The following is a 21299-nucleotide window of genomic DNA, read 5'->3' on the forward strand; positions in this document are numbered from 1 at the left end:
TATATATATAATACATTAACACAACAGGTTCCCAGCATCAAAATACATCCCTGTGATCCAGCCTCAACATGAGTTCATTTACAATTTACAAACTGTGTACAAGGCCACTTTAAGGCACATTTATCAAAGTGTAAAAAATCTAATATTAGATGCTGGCTGTGTGATCAGTCAGCCTAACTGCTGTACTCTTGGCTTCAACTCCTAGAGAACTGGCTCTTGGTTTTAAATTCTATTATCCGACATGTAATTTGTCAGCTTGGAAAATTAAGGATACTTGCTACTCTGCCCTCTGAGCTCATTTGAGAAGCTAATGGGTTTAATAGCCGCAGAACATCTTTTAATGTGGTTTCCAACCAGCGTTTTCATTTTATCACCCATCAAAGTGACAACACTGTTTACTGGACCACAGTAACCATCAAAGCTGTCAGTCCTTCTTTTAAACTCTTAAAGCAACTTTTATTGTTTTGGTACCATTGTCACTCTGAGTTTTTGTTTGTGTGGATGCTTCAAAGGACTATTGTTCTTCAAATCTTTATTATTAACACATTTTTCTCCTTCTACTGCGAATACTACTACCACTTCACCTACTACCACTGTTACTGCTACCATTACTGCTAATACTAGTAGTTGTGTACTGGAACTATTGTTACTATTAATACACCTACTTCCAGTACTACTACTAATGCAATCACTACTACTACTGCTACTACTGCTAATACTATTACGACTCTTAATAGTGATAGCTGTACTGCTATTTCTTATACTTCAATGTCTACGAATACTACTGCTATTATTAATATTAGTAGTATTTCTCCTGTCCTTTTTTTGTCAACAGCAACTTCTGCATACTTTCAGCTACAAAAACCATTTGAATGTCGAAATGTTATGCTCTTGAAGGACATTTATGCCTCTCAATTTTTTTCTACATTTTATGCCTCATATTAAACATTTATTTTTTTAACCTTTTCAGTTAAGATCAACTTCTTCCTTTGACAGTCTTCCAGTTCAACTTTCAGGCTCTTCAGTTTACAGCAGTTCAGCTTTCATTTCTGCCAGTTTTTCAGATATTTCTGGCAATTTGTAATATATTTCTGCATTTTCAGCCATGGCTTTAAACTGATTTAAGCATCCACATGCATGTTACACAGGAAATGCATTTTCTAGTTTTATATTTTTTCCCACTGTTCCCACTTGTGTTCAATTTTTGGCGAGGGTTGCGTCACTTTTAAAAGCACTTTAGGAGTTCTTTGTTCCACCCAGACAATTTGTATTTCTTTTTCAGCTGTGTTTGTGTGTGAAAGTGCACTTAACTTAAACCCTTGTAAACACATCATTAAATTGCTTTCTAAGACCTCACAAATCATCACATGTAGATGAAAGTTTTTATTTTCCATTTTATACCCCATATTGACTCGAACAGTGAGACAGTACTTCATTCATTGTTTTACTAAATCAGACCTTAAATTATGCAATTTACATGCTACTTTTGACACAAGTTTCTGTATATTAGCATCTGAGGCAAAGCTATTGCACGCTGTACACCCTTAGAAAGTAAAGAAGCCTAGTGTGGAGTAACAGAAAACTACAATCACATGTTCATACAATTTTAGAGTGAGTTGATGACCTTCATACCCATTAGATTCACTTGACCTGCATCCAAACTGGTACCATTTTATTCTCAAACTATTGCTACGTTTACACCTACAATGCCCACACTACTCTGGCATGTTGCAACCCTTTAAAACGACAACACTCCTTTCCAATTGCTGGGTGTGCATACACTTGCATGCACACCCAGTATACCTAAATGGCGTGATGGTATGGCCAGAGATTATTTCTGAAATGTTGCTTAAAAGCTTAAAAATGGAGATAGTTTTTGTTTCAAAATGAAAAAGAGATGGTGGGACCTTAAACTCAGCCTGAGAAGAACAGAACAGAGTGATGAGTTGAAACCCCACGGGGGGGAAAAAAGGGCTTTCTAGTTCCTCTATCTGTTTTTGTTGTTTTTCATGATCTGTTCTCACTACTTTCATTGTGTCAAGCTGGGATGATACCAGTGAGAGATGTGGTGATGAGTGATTGGAAGCTCTGGACTAAATCATTTTTTCATGTTGGACACTAAGCTCTGACAGTTTTCCATACATTAGAGCTGATTCTAGTCTGTGAAGTTGCCCCATTTCCCATGACCTGCTGGAATACACCTCATGAATCCTAGAGAAATATTATCCACAAAAATCCAAGGAAAAATAAGGCCAGTGAGAGCTTCTGTATACAAGATAGAGTGTATATAGAAATACATGAGAGTTTCACAGAGCTACCACTAAGTGGCGATTAGTTATTTCCTTCCTGTTTCTATGTAACACCTCATTGTTACCTAATTATCTAAAAGTTATAGTAAAAAATCCCTTGTTCAGTTTTACATAAGAGCCATGTTCTGTGTCGACGGGTTCCCACTGCGTCATTTCCTCTCCGTCTGTGTGTACAGTCTGCAGTCTAATCACTTGATGGGAGTGAGCTGACGTAGTTCAAAGCCACCTATGGCAATGTTTCCACCCAGAGACCCTTCATTATCCCGCCAGTGTACAAGTGTGAAATCCCTGCGGGATTCTCAGGGTCCACTGCCAGCTTTGACGGCACACGTTTTAATTAGCCGCTCACTAACAAGTGGCGTCTCTCCCACAGATCAAAGTGGAAAACCAACAGGACTTCCAGGACATCACCAGCGTGGTGGCTCTGGCTGGGACCTACGCCACCACCGAGCCATACGTCCAGTCCAAGTACGACATCCGCATCCAGAAGATCGGCAACAACTACAAGGCTTACATGTAAGATGTTTTACACTACCAGCATTGCACATTTGACAGCAGGGGCCAACAAGGTCAAAGAGCATAAATTATTTTGCAATTCAATCAGCGGTGGAAGAAGTATTACTTTATTAAAAGCACTAATACCACACTATGAAAATACTCTGATTCTGAGATGTCTGCACTCTTGCAAAGTTACGGTCTCGTTCCTCCTTCAAGCATACACCCATGTGGGAACAAGAGACCTTGTTCTGTAAATTCAGTTGAGCGTGTAGCAAGAAAGAACATGAGTCAACACCCTCTTAACTTTTGAGTCTCTGTATCTAAACAATGACCTGACCAAAAGCAGAGGAACTGAGTAGCCAAGCCTTATCTCATCTTGTTTTCCTCTCGCCTCACCATGAAAGCACGTCTTTAATGGTTCTGACACAAACATAATGTAGGTGTGGACGGCGATCATCAACACTGATGGGCTGGCGATAGCTTCTCCCATGAGTTTTGTTTCTATTCAGCTACATGAGCAAGAGTTGTGAGTGACTAAGTGTTGGTGGAGCATGTTAACCGGCGGCTGGTTGATTCATTGTTTGATGTTTTTCTTTGATTTGCAGGAGGACGTCTATCTCTGGGAACTGGAAGGCTAACACAGGCTCTGCCATGTTGGAACAGATTGCAATGACAGACAGGTGAGCTGACTCAGAGACATGGCGGGAAAATGATTATTTGTTTAGACTATTTACTACCTTTTGCGCTGACACATAATGAGACAGCTTTTATGTAGAAATACTGACAATGCGACTAAAATTCTAAAGTTTTGTATTGTTTTTATAGTATAAGAGTTCAAAATTATTTAAAACTGTGAGCCCTATAAAGTTGTGCCTGCCCTTTGTGATATTTCCAAAGATTATTGGGTCTTCAGTTATTTGTTTATCAGTTATTCGTGTCACTGTGTTCCAGATATCGGCTGTGGGTGGACTCCTGTGCTGAGATGTTTGGCGGCCTAGACATCTGTGCAGTGAAGGCCGTCCACGGAAAAGATGGCAACGACTATATCATCGAGGTCAGTTTGTTAAAATGCCTTTTAAAGAAAAAATAGTGCTGAAATTAGCTACCAAGAGGACATACCTAATATTTTTCTTTTTTAGGGAGTCTATCTTTACTAGATTTTTAATTTTCATTTTAAATTACTTTTAGTACAGAGGCTATATATGGTGAGTTTAGAGGGACAACATGTCCCATTCCAAATATTTGCAATGTTTGTGGCAGTTTACCAGCATTCAGCCTCCACCAGTCATCCGTGCTCTCACCAGCTCTCAGTGGCATCATATGCTAAAATGCCGATCCAGTGTAAAAAGTTACCTCGAATTCAGTCTCCTTCCCTGCTGATAAAATGTCTCATATCGTGGTGAATGTCAACAGGGAAGGGTGTAGCCAGACTTGATGGCACACGATCATCCGAGCCTTGAAAGAATGATTAGTTTGTAGACCAAACAGAGGCAGGAGAAAGGAAACATCAGGAGTCAGTGGTTGACTCACGACCAACACAGCCTGACTATTTTAAGTTTGGTGTTCTACTGCATGTGCAGTTTCCAGTTTGTACGAAAATAAAATGGCTATTGCATGGCCTGAAATAGCAGATTTGGTGGAGGTTTTCCTGAAAGAGTAACTTCAAGATTGGGGTTTCGGCTCTGACTGGGAACACCTATGCTAAAAATGACTGCAGTCAGAGGTCTATGATAACACATCACATAATATTATGTTAGGTTACTCTAATCGATATTTTTATATAAAAGAAGTACTTCACTGCTGAAAAGATGGTCTTTTTCATAAAACTGGTATGTCTATACAGTAGGAGGACAAAACTACTTTTGAACTGGTGCTACATGGCCAGAGAAAACAAGGAAAAAAGGCCGCAGCATTGGCTTTTGCTCAAGAGGTATAATACCTACCAATTACTACCAGAATGCACTGAAACACACCAGACCAATAATTTATGTTTGAAAACGCGAATAAGGCGTTATCTTAATAAATATGCCCTTTTTGTATACATCTCAAGAACAGAAATCTAAACTCAAATAAACTCCTAACTGTGTTGTCTAAAAGAAGATATGTTAAAAAGAAAAAAATAATAGCCATATCTTAAAATTGGCCACTGCATTAAAAAAAAAACTATGTGTCTCCACTTACGTAAGTATCCTCTGGCAAAATTGATGGACTATCTAAGAAAAACATCACAAAAGAGGCAAAGAGACCAATTTGTACCTTTGCAAGACCTGCAAACAGATGAGAACACAATTCAGCAGTAAGATGGTGTAGATTTGAAATTCTTAAGGGGCATGACTTGCTTTCTCTCAAATGGATCTCAGTCTGCTTTCAGTATTGTTGTCATTTTCTCCACTGGCACTTAAAGAACTGTTAAAATGCTCTGGCAGGTTCAGTCTTTTTATACAGGGGGGTCATTGCAAAATAGGAAATGAGTAGCTGAAGTGGAAAAAGGTGAGGTAAGTTGAGACAACAGTAGAGAGCGGAATCGTTGCACTCAGTACGTCTACACACACAGTTAAGCCACAATTAAGGCCATTTGATTGGACATTTAATTGGACTACTGTCCTTGTCCCAGTATACAAGCACTGGAGAATCGGTCAACGAAAGTATGTCCGACGGCGTCATGGTAGGTGGAGGTATACCCCCTTTCAGCTAGTTGCTATAGAGAACCCCGGTAATTAGTCCTAAAAGCAGGAAATGAGTAAGCATTTCAGCACCACGTTCCCTTGTCTTAATTACAGTGGTTGTTTTTTTTTAAGGATTTTTTGGTTAGAAGCCTAAAATAAGGTTTGTGGTTCACATTTTGTTCTACGGCATAAAATACTGTATGTCAGTAAATACGCCTCTTGCAAACTTTGAAGCTTTAATGTGTCTTTAAAAAGTTGGTTACTAACAAGTGCCTAAATAAGACTACATAATGTCATTACATCAAGCTACCAAAACAAGGCTTTATAGCCTTGTAGTGGTGGCAACATGACTGTAGTGTAGTTCTTAGTAGCCTAAGGTTAGCTTTTTACTTCTGGCAATTACATCTAGGCTTCAAAAGTCCTGAAAGTGGTGTTCATTCGTGAAGATTATCTTGCTGAACAAACGTATGGTAAGTATGGTAACAGAGCTTATTGTCTGCAATGACTCAAATTTCAATTGACGAGAGAACCAGGGCGACCTTCTTCCGGTTGACTTATTACGCCACATATCAAACATGTTGGCAAGTGGCAAACAGGTTGCATATCGAATGGTTTTTCTTTGAATTTCTGCTGTTTGACTTGTGGGTCAAAGCCTGGCGTGGCGACTAGGAGCATGCACAGGATGCCTGGACCAGTTCAAGTCCTATAGAGGCATATACATGAAAGAGAAAATGGACCCCCAACAGCATTATCTGGGTGTGTTGGTCTGACTTCATAAAATTCAGCTTAGTACAATTCCAGTCTGACTAACGTGTTTAATTTTAAAAGTCTAGTTTTAGTTGGACTAACACAATAATTAAACCTTTTTTAACATGTAAACATACTGACTGCCTTCAAAATTCCTCACACATAAATAGCCGATATAGTACGTGAGAGGATGATATGTTGAGGGAATTTTCCTGTAAGGAGTGAACCCAGGAGAGAAGAGAAATAGTTGTATCATCTGTAATCAGTTTTGTTTTTAGAGCGGTCTCCTATGTATTGAAATCTGAGGAAACAGGCCGGTCTGGGACGTCTGATGGGCCCATTTTTAGCTGGAGGCCATGACATCACACCTCTCTCTATCTGTACAGTGGGTGAAGTCAGCAGTGAAAAAATAAGCCTCTTTTTTTAAAAGCACAATCTCAGGAAATATCCACCAGCTCCCCAGAGATGCGTTTCTTAGAGCTGGTCTGTCTGGACAGAGAAACTGGTGACACAGTCGAGTAACAATGTTCAGAGACGAGCAACACTTCCTCCTCCTCTGCCCTATCTAGCTGTCTCTCTCGAACCCTTCAGCATGATGGAATTTAATTAACCGTGACAGGGAAGATCTGCCCGTACATCGCAGTGGGAATCTGTTTTTTGTTCCAGACAAAGACATCAGCCATGACACCTCTCCCTAATGAAAAGTAATGAGCTGCTCAGAGGAACTTCATTAACACTTTACAACAGCTGGTTTTAAAATGATGCAAACTTTGTGTCGGATAACTGAAAATGTTTACAGACAATGAGAGGAGGCTGTGACAAGACATGATATCCCACAACATCATGCCATGACAGAGCAGAGCTTAATGCCAAATGACATGACAATAATTCTACATCATGACAAGATGAAATGTAACATGACAATGAAAAAATTGACATGACATAAAATGACTAGCTTAACATTGCCAGACCAAATTGCAAATGAGTTAGTCATTTTTGATTTCCAAGAGGCCTTTCAATGGCTGAAGACCAAAATGCCTCAAGAGACAATGGGGTGGACCTATTAGCAATCCGAATGACGAAAAATGTGGTGTAGCACTGAGCGACAGACAAATGTAAACAGACTAAAGCGTGCAGAAATAAGAGTTGATATTGGAGCATCAGTATGTTTGTGTGTGTGTTGGACTTTCCAAATTTGAAAAAAGCACTCCAACATAGGTTTAGGCTCCCTATTGTGTGATGAGAGATGAGATATCATCTCAACCTGTCCTCTATCAGATATATGGTTGTGATTGGCTCAGAGAGGGCCCGGTCAGCTGGTTAAATCTGTCTGAACAGCAGGGGACCAGACGTATCTGCCAGAGCAAATAAAACATGATCTCGCAGATTCATCTGGTTCCCAGGCTATAAAATTACATGATGCAACATAATTATGGTACTTAGGGTGGTTTGTAATCACTCTAGGGGTTTCTTCACTTTCCATATAGTGCTATCATCAGGTCAACCTTTAAATCTGTCCAATTCTTCTGAAGAATAACACACTTATTGCTGCACTGAGGTACATTTTTTTGGTATTTCTTTGGCACTCAGCTCAGTAGGTAGCACTAAATCCAGCAATCCTCAACCCCTCTTTAGCAGCAACACAATGAAGATAGTGCACAAAATATACCTCTACAGCTGCTTACTACTGCTCATTTGGACATTTCTGCAGAACCGCACCTCAGTGAGTTTGCAACTTGCCAGAAGTCAGTTTTCAACCCTTTGAAACCTGAGCAAATTGGCTTGATTTGACAAAAAACAGGAAATGGCCCGAACATTTGCAAAAAAAAAAGACAATTACCTGAAAATTATATTTTGAAAAAACTCAAACTCAACAACAAACAAAAAAATCCAAGGAAATTTCCTGTAAACGGTGCTTAAAATAAGTTTCTTGCAATTTGCTTATCAAAGCACCAGTAGGGTGAGTCATGACTTCGCCATCCTAGGTTAAAATCAGTACACATAAAATTGGCCGCAGCTCTGACCATCCTGCTGGGTTGGTTTGAATAGGATTGTCCATTCAACTGTCATTATATTTCTATGGCTCGCAAGAGAGAAGAATACAAACCTTGCTATCTTAAAGCTAAAACTGTTTTTCCAGAAAAACATCACCCTGCGCCCATCCCTGTACCGCAACTGCACCATAATTTTCAATGAGCACATTTCACATGTTGTGTGCTGTGAACTTTCCCATGCAGCGGGGTACATTGTCCAGACAGAACACTGTGCAGCTCAATAAAAGTGCAGAATAACACCTCTGTGTTCCAGTGCTGAAAAGGCCAGTGGCAGCTCCAGTCTTCTGCTCGATGACTCTGTATCCTAATAAATCAGCAGGGTGGATCCCGGCTCTGCTTGCCACCGCACGCCGTTTGAAGTGGAGCCTGGCGGTCGCTTGCCAGGCCTCTGCTCAGTCCCCTGTGGTAATGACTCAACTGGCCAAAACACTGTGCCCCGCCCCAACTCACTGCCAAATCCCAGCCAAGACGCTGGGTACACTCAGAAAAGGAAGAGCTTTAAAGAGTTTTTTGGTATGGGTAGTGGTTCTGTGTAGAACAGTATGATCCCAAATGGTTTGATCTCAAATTTCTCTAAAAAAAAAAAAAAACAAAAACAGGAAAAAATCCTGGCACAAAAGTTCACAATTTGGATTTTGCTCTGGATTCATTACGATCAAGAATGCTTGAAACAATCTGGTCATGTAAAAGATTTTAATTTCATTTTGTGGTTTGTTGTGTTTCCACATGAAACAGGATGTTGGGCAAAGATTTAACATCAGAAAGGGCTTAACTAAAAGGACCTGAACATGGTCAAGTATGGTTTGGCCGGGTCTTACCAAAATCTGTGTCATGTTTTATTGGATGGAAGTTTTACATACTCTGTGGAGTATATGAAAACCTTTGACATACTGTAGCAAAAGGAGTGAGAATTTCATCCAGAGTGCAACAATAAAAAGGAGAACAAAACATTATCGAATTTCATTAGATCTTCAAAGGGATAGTTCAGATTTTTTTTAAGTGGGGTTGTATGAGGAACGTATCATGATACTTATTATAGATGACAGTTGGTAAGCTCCCAGTTTGGAGAAGCAGGCAGGAATACTGGTGTAGGAGCAGTGCAATGGTCTGCTGTGTATGTGTGCAGCAACAAACCTTGATATCAGAAATCCCTTTCCTTTTGAGCTACATTTTCTCAACTGCATTGTAGATCTTCTGTATTTTTTGCTCATACATGCAACTGTGCATGAAATTTGTCATTGTTTATTCAGGCTGACTGTCAGCTACCACTATGTGCCTCACATATACTCTCATTTTGGTGGGAAACACTGCAGCATTTTTTGATACATGGGCTTTTTAAGCATGTAACATTAGTAACAACAGGTCCTTGGCTCTGTTAAGTCCTTGTTTTTGTGCCAGCAATAGCCAAGGCCTGAGTCATTGTGTTTTGGGTTGTCCCTTTATCTATCCCATTCTTGTGATGGCAATATCTCAAAAATGCCTTGAGGAAATTTCTTCAAATTTGGCACAGATGTCCTGTTGGAGACAACCATGAGGTGATTAGAACTTGGTGGTCACAAGTTAAAGGTCACTGTGACCTTACAGCCATCTCATTCTCTTGAACTTCACTTGAATTTCACATGTCTAATAGGATAAAAAGATGACAGTATAATGTTTTGCAAAAACACCTTTCTGGCCATATGGTGTCACATCTCAGGAACAGAAGGGGAGAAATTTGATCAAACACTGAATTGGTGACACTAATCTTGGCTTGATATTTTAGGTTTCATAAGTAGTGTCCAATCAAAAGTCAATCCAATCCAACAAAACATCACCCCATGATTACTGTGTTTTATTTCCAAGCCATCTTGCCTGGAATTGCTCTTCACTGATTAATTATTTTAATTTATTTTACCTGAAGCCACCAATAGAAATAGCATCAACAGAAAAAAGGGGAAGCCCTTTCAGTGAAATAAGCCGCTGCGGTGTTTGTTTGGAAGTGGATCCCTGCACGTTCTCTGCAGCACATGGTCTGGCTCTGCCTGGTGTACAATGTGTACAAGAGGATCAGCACATGAGTGCATGCCCGTCGCTGTGTTTACAGCCTGTGGCCGGGGCGCGGTGCAGCAGTTTCATCTACCACACCGGGCATCTGCATCCAAGCCAGCAGTGCCAGCAGCCACACTCCTCTGCTCCTGTTTGTTTTGGTCTTCGGGGAGGAGGATGACGGGTCTCTGAGCTCGGTGTGCTCTGTGGTTCAGTGGTACACGTGTGTGTACATGTGAGCTCAAGTGGTGGGAAAGTTTGTTTTTTTGTTTTTTTTTTCCTTTGAGGTTAATAATTTGTGTGTGGCAATGGATGCGGTCTGTGCCCTTCCAAGTCATACCCGGGGCAACATAATATTTACAGACAGAGTCACATTTTATCTGCTGCTTACTGGAAATTCTAATTTTGGATCATTTTTGTCCAACAGAGGGTGGCATAGAGAAATAGCAGTCAGTTGAAAGATTAGATTTGTGTGTTCAGATGTACCTTTTCACTTTACTTATTGATTAAATGGAGCACTTAACATTTTTGCCCTTAAAATGAAGCTATATATCAAGTTTCTCTTTTTACTTTAGTTCACGTGATTTATTATCAGAGAGGCCCGAAGGGCTGACAGATTGGGAGCAAGCTTATAGAAAACCCTTTTTTCTGATCCGACTCTCATTTAATCAATTTTACACCCCTGCAGGTCTTACAACCCCTGATTGAAAACTGCTGAATTAACAGTGGTTGTTGCAGCCCTATTGGAGGGTGTACAATGACAGATCCAGGACAAGTATGATTATTCATGGGAACAAACAGAAAAGTCATGCTCAGTGCATCCGGCCATAAATTGTGTTAAAAGCTAGCAGTGTTTATTGCTTGAACTCAACAATGACAACTACTGTGGGGAACATTTTTGTGTATGTGATCTTTCTGAAATGACTCATCATTGCTGGCAGAGCACCACAGAGTGCATTATCGCTGATATTCATGATAAGAGGTCAATTGCTGCCATCTAGTGGATACAATGTAACATTTCAGTTCTGTGGTCCTCATGGTGTTTTCTGTCTCTGCAGGTGATGGACAGCTCCATGCCTCTGATTGGTGAGCACGTGGAGGAAGATAAACAGCTGATCACAGAGCTCGTCATCAACAAGATGGCCCAGGTGCTGCTGGGAGTTACCACACCTCAGCCTTCCACTGTCAAGGTAAATCTATGAAGCTTCTCACCTCTGATAACAACCATTTAATGGCCCAATGTTAGCCCAATAAGCTAAAAAGTCAAATATCTGTGTCCCTTTTTACAGCTGGTATTAACATACATCTTGGGTGATCCGATCAAAAGCGGACAGCGCTAAATACAAGTTTAAAAGACCATCAAGATGCGATGTGATCTAATCAGTTAAATCACTGTTGACGTGGTCTCAGAGGCATTTGACCACATATATTTTGTAGTTTAAACAATAATGTTTCCAAATACATTCCCATCAAGGACTACGTCATCAATGCAGGAGGAAGTGGCTGTTTTGATGACAGCATGCCAATGCTCTATAACTCGACTATTTTACGACAAGTTGGATGAAGTGTTGCCCTACAGAAAGTAACATTAAAGTCTGCTGACAGCGATATATATCAAGCTGTACTGACACAACTGTTAACGTAACTAGCGAGCATGCCAGCAAGCAGCTAGTGAGAGTGTAGATGTAATTTATTTATTGTATTTTTATTTAACCTTTATTTAGGATTAGTTCCACTGAGATTCAAATACTCATTTTCAAGGGTGTCGTGGCCAAGACAGCAGCAAGATGAATGTCATATAAGAGAACAACAGACCAAAAACACAACAGCAAAAAGTTCAGAACAAGCAGCATTGAGATTTTTACAGATAAACACAAACAAAAGACTTAAATTATGGTCCCCGCGGATCCTGAAAACAACTTTAAAAGCACTGAAATAATCAATCTAAAAATAAGGCCTTAGTTGGTCTTAAAATATCTTAAATCAATTTTTCAGAAGTCTTAAAAATGCTAAGATATAAAAGGTACGATTTTATGATTAAGTTTTCGTGATATTGCATTGTTAAATCTCAAAATAACAAAAAGGAAAAAAAACATTTTTAAAAATCACAGAATACTCACAGACTGCAGCTGACACCGAGATGAGGGAGCAAAAATTTAAAAAGGACTTTCACCAAAGACAGTAAAAGGTTGCAACTACTGACATTTTTAGGAGTCAGTAGAGAAAACATGAATAAGGACGCAGTTCATGTAAAATGGCCTTATTAAGAAAAGTGCCAGTGTCCCAGTAACTTTGCGCAGGGTCCTTTGACCAGCTGGCATAAGTGATGTAAACAGTAATGAAACACAAGTGGAGACGCTTGATCAACACAGGTGTACCCAGGGTTGTGTCTCAGCTGTCCACCTGTTTTCGGATCATCGTATGCCACATGCAAAACATTTGAAACCTCATTCACTTTGCTGACATCCCTGTATCATTTTTCGTCCACAGACCGCGCAGCCCAGACGAGGTAGGAGACTTTGTTATTATGTTGTTTGTTTATTACTGCATACCAGCTACAGCAGTGTTATGGTATGGAGTATAACAGCTCATTTCTGTCAAATTTGTGCATACCTATGGCAGGGGGACACCGTTCTGCTTCCGCCTCTCCTTCCCAGTCGGCACACGGTTCACCCCAGCGAGCCCGATCCGCCACCACCTCACCCAGCCAGGCCTTCCAACCTGGACCCATCCCTGCCACCTCCGGGCCTGGAGCCCAGAAACAGTCACCGCAGCTCAAGTACGTCCACACTGGGGTCCCACTAATAGCACACTAATATGACACCATCAGTTTGATTTTACATTTTTAAGTATAACATTAGACACAACATGCTCACTCGTGATTATCCATTTTTTAAAACTGGGTGCTGGATCCTCAGTGTAAGTAGTAACAAAGTAAAGATCTGGACGGCACTCTGATTTAAGTTTTTAATTTTGCCACATGGACGTTTCGGCAAGCATGCAGGCAGTATTAGAAACAAAGTACACAATAGTGTTAATTATAAGTAACAACTACCATCACAACATCTCAGCAGGGGGAGCCAAAACTTTTCAATGCGCAGAATCTTACAGATAAGAGCACCACAACATTTAACAACACGTATTCACTTCATAAACAAAACGCAAATGAAATATCCTCATTAGGAGTAGTTGTAGCTTCGGTGGTTGTTTTTTTTTCAACCCTTTGAAACCTGAAGCCACATCACTTTCCCTTGTGCTGCTTTCAGACGCCTTTCATAATTATTTAAACCTTTGAACGCTGAGAAAATTTGTTTGAGCAACTTCATATTATGTTACAAAATTATTTTAATTTTAGAACATCCTTTCCCAAGTTCATTTCCTTTTTTAAAAAAATAAGTTTCCTGTTATTTTTCCTGATTTCTTGCTAATTTTTGGGTCATTTCTTCTCTAATTGCTCATTTCCTTCTGCCCGTGTTTTTGAAAGAAATCAAACTTGCTTGAAATTTGCTAAATTGCCAATATACACGCTGAAGAAGGGGTGTCTTGCCCAAACATTCATGTGGCAAAATTAAAAATATTTCAATCGTGAGTTGTCCTGAACTTCACTTCACTATTTTAACCATCAAATGTTTGACTCCTGTTAGCTACTGTTCTCTTTACCGCACAGCAAATCCCAGTCGCTGACCAACACCTTCACAGAGACGTTACGAGGAAGCCTGACCGACGATGAGGCCAAAGCTGAGACCATCCGCAGCCTGCGACAGTCCTTCGCCAGCCTCTTCTCCGACTAAAAGCCTCGCCAGAAGCTTCCTACGTCTGTCAGTTGTCAGGTTTGGAAAAAAAAAAGAAAAAAACCTGACTGGTTAATCTGTTCTGGAGTCTCTCTCCTCCTCAGAGCCTCAGCTTCCTGTTCCTTCTCTTTCCTTCTCACTGTATGTGAACACCTGGTGCAACCCGCTGTCCTTAGATCAATGATTCATCTATCACTAGAAAGGCCAAGACCAGATTTTAGGGTGTTAGGATGAAGGCCAAGGTGTAGAGGTGAAGATGTCAAACTATGAAAGCTGACATATTTGCCTTCCTTACAGGAGATTTTGAAGAGGTGTCAGCGCAGATGCAGAATCAAACCAAATCCCGTTCAGATTTTTACAACTTTTAATCAACTTGATGATTATGCTGTTTCCTTTGCCAGTTAAGAACAGATGTAGAAATAGGTCTATATAAGCATTGATTTAGCTGTTTTCGGCAATCTTTACCCTTCTTATACCCATAATCCTTTATGTTTTTAAAGAACAGCACTGCAGTGATCATGTCAGAGGACAGGGTCATTTTCAGGCATCTCAATGCTGCAATTTTATTTGGTTAAAGTTGAATAAGATTGAAAAGCATCAATAAAAACCTAAACGCCCCACAGAATTTTGGACAGTAGTCGGCTGATGGCAGCTTGGCCTTTCTAGTGGTAAATAATGACAGTAAATAATCATAATCTATCTCGTACTGCTCGGTATATAGTCGTTATTCTGCATTCGTTTGTCCAGCCAGTGAAACTGTTCATTATTGGGTCATGTCCGGTTCGTTTATATATACATCTATTTATGAAATTAGATTTATTTTAATCACTTTATTTGACTCGCAGCTTCCGAACTGTTTGCAGACGTCTACAGCAATATGTGTACCTAAATCTGTTCCTCATGAGAAATGTACTGAATCCTCACGGTTCACCAGCGATTTTAAACATCTTGCCAGCAGCTGCATTTCTCAGACGTCCATGTGCTGTAGACACATATTGGCTTACGTCCTCTACCTAACATTACCAAAGTGCTTTTTACTAAAAACATGAAAAATAATCCCCCCTGCACTGGGTCACGAAAACAGTCACACAGCGATCAAACCTTTGAGCTTGTGATTTCAGCAAGGTGCAAATGCTGTACTGGCTTAGAGCCGTCGTCTTCCATCACAGCCCGGATCTTCCCCTGCAGGTCTTTCTTTTTTTTTTTTTTAATGTTTTGTGCTTTGTGAATAGCACTATATAGTATTTTCTGTGGGGGATCTGTATCATAACTACGACCGCTGTGTGTTTTAAGGCGAACAGTGAGGATGTGATATTTTGATGTACTTAAATTTCCACTGAGACAGAAAAAGATCTGGTGGTGTAACATTGCATCTTATATCTTTATTCTTTATTCTCTACAGCTAAAAATAATTTATCATATATTTTTTGTTTTTGGTCAAATGGTGTGGATGCAATATCTGCAGTGGTAGCAGCCAAAACAGACATCCTCTTCCATCCTGCTTTGGAACTGCATGTAAATGTTAAGTAAATGTCGTGAGTAGAGTCCAGAAAACAAACACAAGATTGTGATCTCAATTATTCTATGGAGACGGGAAAAACATTGTCATCACGTTATTTCATGGGGACTGCTATTTCTTAATAATTTCTTAGGAATCTTCCTAAAAAGACATTGTAATTTGATGCAAATTAAAACAGTAGACTGTGTTTACTAATGGCATCAGCATCCAGAATGTTAAGCCGGTTGAGTTTTAGAAAATGTGCGTACAAAAGATGGAAGCCTTGAAAGAAAATGAATTGTTTAATCATGGTCACTTAAAATTAAGGACTAAAAAGTGGACAAAAATCAAATTTAAATTTTTAGATATTTATCTACCCCCCCGCCCCCGCCAAAAAAAAAAAAAAAAAAATTATTGGCAGTCTTATTTTTTTATTTTTTTTTTAAAATAATTCTACAGTTTGTCACATTAGGCTTACAGTATATTTGGCTTTCCATGCGGAGCACAATCACAATTTAGTTATGTGTAAATTACTCTTTATACTAGAACCTATCTGAGTTACACATACTCAGTAAGTCTAGATATGTTTTTATCTCATTTGGATGATGAAAATTGTAATCCATATCCCTGGCTTTTTTTTTTTTTTTTTTGGTCCAAATGCCCGAAACTAAAATTCAGTAATAGGACATCTGAGTATCTGTGAGTGATGTGCAGTAGTTAAAATGGACCTGTCATGATTCCAAAGTTTGTATTGTTTCTTTCATAATGATAAAGATCATAATAATAAATATATTAGTAATAATAAAATAATTATGCCAATAATAATAGTAATAACAATAATAATAATAATAATACTAATGTGAATAAAAGTCAACAGGTCTTTCAAAGTGTAGGCATGGAGCTGTATAAAATTTATAGTGGTGTGTGTGAGCGTGTTTTCAAGTTGTGAATTTCTGATTCTGAATAATAATGATACTACCACAAAAAAAGGAAATGCCCATTTTTGCAATGATTATGTTGATTATAAGTTGTGTGACATTTTTATTTTTGATGAAGCTTGCCACTTTAAGAGAAGCGATTATTTATTTATTTATTTATTTATTTATTTATTCAGCTCTAATTTGGTGCTTTGTCAGTCTCACTGGCAGAAACATGAAAAACTAGCATTGTTTGTCTTTAAAAGCTCAACTTGTGTCAGCTTGACAAAATACACACTACAGTGTACCAACAACCGTACAAAGCAATGATAGGGATACCAGTTTTACTTCTACAGACAGCTGGAGGGAAAATAATCTGATTGGTTGCAATCGTCATCAGTAGGTGGAGCCACAGAATCACAGCTGTTAAGCTGATTGACAATTTGCCGCCAGTTGACAATTTTGACCAAGCAGAGTCAAACCATGCTTATCAGTGTTTACGTTATCAGTTTAAACACATCAGGTGTGCCCAAAATTAGAGTCTGGAGTCAGGCCCACAGTGCGCCTTACCGCCTCAACGTACGGTACTTTTGTAGCTTCTTACTGAATCTCTGTAGTTGGAGTTCAGTTTCTCTTCACTTATGATATCTACTTTGTTTTATGTTTCATCTTCGCTTTCGGCCTCATGGGAGTCTGTTAAGTTACTGCTGATGAAACATTTCCTTATTTTGTTGCTTCAAAATTTCAGCTTTTACATAACTAATAAGCGTCACTTTATTTTCGTCAGCGAGAGTGTTTGAATTTTGCAAAACAAAGTTTCATGCCATTTCTACCAGAGTCAAAAGGGCCATAATCTGTTAGGAGACCAATAACAAGGAAAACACGCACTGATTTACATTAAAATGTCATTCAGCATCATGTAATGTGTGTTTTCTAATCTGGTGGAGGGATTTTTTAAGTCAAAGTTGAAACAACAAAGAGGTGATGGATTATATTTTGAAGTCTGGCTCCAAAGAAAAAATCAAATGCTGTCACTGACTTTATGTCCTGCCCTTCTTTTATAGTTTCCTTGTCAAACATCAGGAAGTCTGTGCTAGATGATATTGTCCTTTATTGCCATCTAAATATTAATATACCATATTATATTGCATCATAACACTGTAATACTTAAGCTCCCTCCAACCACTCTCTCTAAGGATTGTTTGTAAAAGCAAAACTCTGATCTGCAGTCAGCTTTATCTCTAAATATTTTGTCGTTGAGCACTTTTGTAAGCGTTTCATCGCCTTTGGCACTGTGTTAAAATGGACCAAATTACCATTTCATTATGAGTCCACTTGGAGGCTTAAATCATATTGTTTTGTCTTTAATGTAAAGATGCCTACCACTTAGTATGTAATACTGCAGTGTGATAAGCCATAACCTAACTATGAGGATTTACCATCCCTTACATGCCGCGCAATAATGGCTGTGACGTCACTGATAAACTGACAAGTTAACTTAAATCACTGTGTCCGTTAACTTTTGAGACATTCAGAGGCTTGTCCTTTCCTGCAAAGGCAGTAACTGTTTTTGATTTTCAGAGGAGAAATGATACCACACAGTTCATTTATACGCTACTTCTGTCAGGATAAAGATAAACATTGATGTCACTTCTCTGAGTTTTACCACAATTTAAAAATGCAGTTTAGGATGCCATACATGTACCCATTCGTTGGGTCAGATCCTAATCGATAACAAGATGTCAGGTGATTTTAGTTTGACACTAGTTTATATTTGCTTTTTTTTTATTTATTGCCAGATAAAGTCGCTTATTTAGCTCTTATTTCGTAACAAATTTGATACTTTGACTCGATTCGAACTGAGTTGCGAAGTTCACTAGTAACTACCTCAAGTTCAGCAGTGCTCTGCAGAAACTGACTCTAGAGTTGTAGTACTGGAAAGGATTTTGTGAAATGAGAAATCCACTTTAGTGCAAGAAAAGGGGGATTAGAAATTGCCCCATCTGCCAGAAAGGATTAGTTTGATACATGGACTGTAGAAAAACAACAGTGTGTTTGTGACATCAACCTGAGGAGGATCGGAGTTTCTGCAACATCTAAATATAGGCAGGCGGCTGGAGACTATAAATCCTTTCCATATAACAACTGGCACAGTGTAAGAGTTTCTTGGTTACTTAATCTCTCCCCAAATATATCCTCTTCTTTTAGGTCTTACTGTCCCCTTATTGGAGCTGTAATTCAACAGAATGCATAAAACTAGTCAACTCGTTTTTATTCTCAGGTCGTCAAATACCGACACTTTGTTTTGCTGTGGCGGCTGATAGTGATGCACAGGGCGCCCTTTAGTATATCATGTAGACACACAGTTGTAACACATGGTTGCTGTTGTTGAATGGTCGCGGTTAGGTCTGCGTTTTGGCCTTTTGTCTACATGCAAACTGCAGTTAAGGTCACTGAAAATGGATCTTTTGAGAAACTCAGAGTCTGATTTCAGTTTTGATGTTAGATAGGGAAGACTATGTCAGAGTAAACTGCTGTTGTGAGATCACAAATGAAACAAAAGTTCTTGCAATAGCGGATGCAGCTAAAATAGTGTTGGCTCTAACCTCGCTAACAGGACTTTCTACATGTTTACACATAAATGTACATTTATTTTTCCACTACATCGGGAACAGAGGCGTCAGAATGCGCTTTGGATGTCCATGCTTCAGGTAGCGTTGCGGTAAGAATTTTATTTGAGGCTTCTGATTAGCCAACGTTTTCTTCTTTGAGCGGCTTTAGCCTTAGTATAATTTCGCCACCTGTTGGTTTGGCTTTAAATGTGTTTTTGTGTTTTTATTTGGACAGAGATAGACAGTACTTGTGTGGATAGGATTTTTTTCTTTTTTGAGACTGAAGTTGGGAAAACTCAGAATTCGTCAATGAAAACTTTCCTTCCACATGTTGTTGATGTCACAGATGCCGCGTCCATGTCTTTTAACAATGTGTGTAGACTTTGTGCTCGTTTCACAAAATCCTGTGCGTGCATCACTTCACCCCATCTTTTCTTTCCTCTCACGAATTTATTTAAACATGACAGATAATTTGGACAAAAGGCAATACTCTGCTATGTTTAACATCCCGTTTTCTTTCAGCCGTGACATGGTTGAGTCAGGAGCTCAACTTTAGGTGTGTTGAACTGATACATAACACTGAATTGAATATGCAGCCACAGAGACTTGCCATAAAGAACAGCTAATACTGCAAGTCCACTTTAAACGTGGCGTCTGTAAATGAGACATAATGTCATTGCACGGGTTTATTTGCCGATCTTTCAGTCCACTGTGTCCCTTCCTCTCTGCTGAATGGTGGGTGGTATCGTATGGTATTTTAAATGTATTAACGTGCTGTATATTGGTGTAAATGTGGCATGAAAACCGACCCCTCTTGTGTGCCTCAGGTGTGTAAATCTGGTAGTTACGTGAACTTTACGTCTAGCTGCTTATTTGTGAGACGTGTGATGCATCTCATGTGTTTCTGTAATTTATGAGTATTAAGATTATTTTCTGTATTTTTGTTCTTTTGTCTGAAAAGCAAGATTTCTGTTATTAAAGGTAACAACTTTTATTACACCTGGGGTGCGTTCCAATTTCTGTCAGTCCTCCGCTGTGCTCCACATGAGAGGATTTCACTGTTTTTTCTCCTTTTATGGTCATTGTAGCAGAAGTCCTGGCTCTTACTCTACTTTTTAAAAGTCGTCTCTCAAACACGCAACTTTCAGAATATGTGGTGATAATCTCAAAATCCCTTCATGTTGGATTACTACCATATTTTACTCCTCTTGGCATGAGGCTCGGGGTGTTAAAAGCCGACTGGCAACACGAGGCCACAGAGCGAGAAACCTGCTGGACGCCAGCGCTGCCTTTCATCTGCTGCCCACTTCTTGTCAAGCTTTTAAATGAATTGTGTTTGGTGCTAATGTTCCAGAGGTAATATGAAACACATTCAGTCATGAATATGTCACTGCACACACACATTATTACTTTTCAAACTATGGCATCATCACGCAGATATTTCTGAGACTACTTCATGTCTGGATGTGCCTGAAAATGTTTGTATTTTTTGAAATACTTTACACCACTTTAAGGCTAAAGTTACTTGAAGTTTAAAACTGAATTAATGGAGTGTTTTTCCTTCTGTCATTATCAGTAAGCATAGTTATTTAAAATCTTTTTTAATTCTGAATTGTTTGAAGTTTTTGTGTACTTGCAGGCAACAGAACAAGCTTCACAACATTGACTCATCAGCATTAAGTTTATAGTTGCATTCATTTATTTATTATTTTTTAGCATTTTGGGGAAGAAAAAAAACATCCAGCAGTTATGGAGTAAGGTCTGCATTTATCTGGAGTCATTTTTCGGGCCACCTGTTGACTATAAGACCAATATTTAATCTTTTAGTTTGGTCCAATTCCTGAGGGAAATTTCTGGCTCTTTAGCTGCGAAATACTTCACTGTGTTCACCAGCTAAGCTGATCACTAAATATGTTTGTCCTTTGTTTGGTGCTGAGCAGGTAGTGTACTGCGGGATGAGACCCCTGCCAAGCTGCAGACCGCTGTTTGAGAACAAACAACAAAATATGTGGTTTAACAAGTCACTTCTGTGTTTCCAGCAGCTTGAAAACCAACAAATGTGAGTGTTTTTTACTCTCACAAAAAGCGTTTTTTTGTTTTTTTTCAAGATATCAGTGGCTCTCCAGCTGTGATTGTGTCACCAAAAGCGGGTATTTTAAGCAGATCTTTACCATAACCAAGT

At 39.2% G+C, this 21299-nt stretch overlaps 1 protein-coding gene across 1 annotated transcript in view; it reads left to right on the forward strand.

The window, feature by feature from the left end:
* LOC121961159 (synapsin-3-like) overlaps positions 1-15398 on the forward strand; it is a 121938-nt gene extending 106540 nt beyond the window's left edge. The window contains exons 8-14 of the mRNA XM_042511037.1: positions 2683-2825; positions 3413-3487; positions 3759-3861; positions 11358-11489; positions 12790-12808; positions 12922-13078; positions 13967-15398. Of these exons, the coding sequence (XP_042366971.1) occupies positions 2683-2825; positions 3413-3487; positions 3759-3861; positions 11358-11489; positions 12790-12808; positions 12922-13078; positions 13967-14090 (753 nt within the window). The 3' untranslated portion in view covers positions 14091-15398. The remainder of the gene's footprint in view (positions 1-2682; positions 2826-3412; positions 3488-3758; positions 3862-11357; positions 11490-12789; positions 12809-12921; positions 13079-13966) is intronic.
* Positions 15399-21299: the final 5901 nt, after the last annotated feature.

This window comes from Plectropomus leopardus, chromosome 22 (assembly GCF_008729295.1).
Source record: "Plectropomus leopardus isolate mb chromosome 22, YSFRI_Pleo_2.0, whole genome shotgun sequence".
Taxonomy (NCBI): Eukaryota; Metazoa; Chordata; class Actinopteri; order Perciformes; family Serranidae; genus Plectropomus; species Plectropomus leopardus.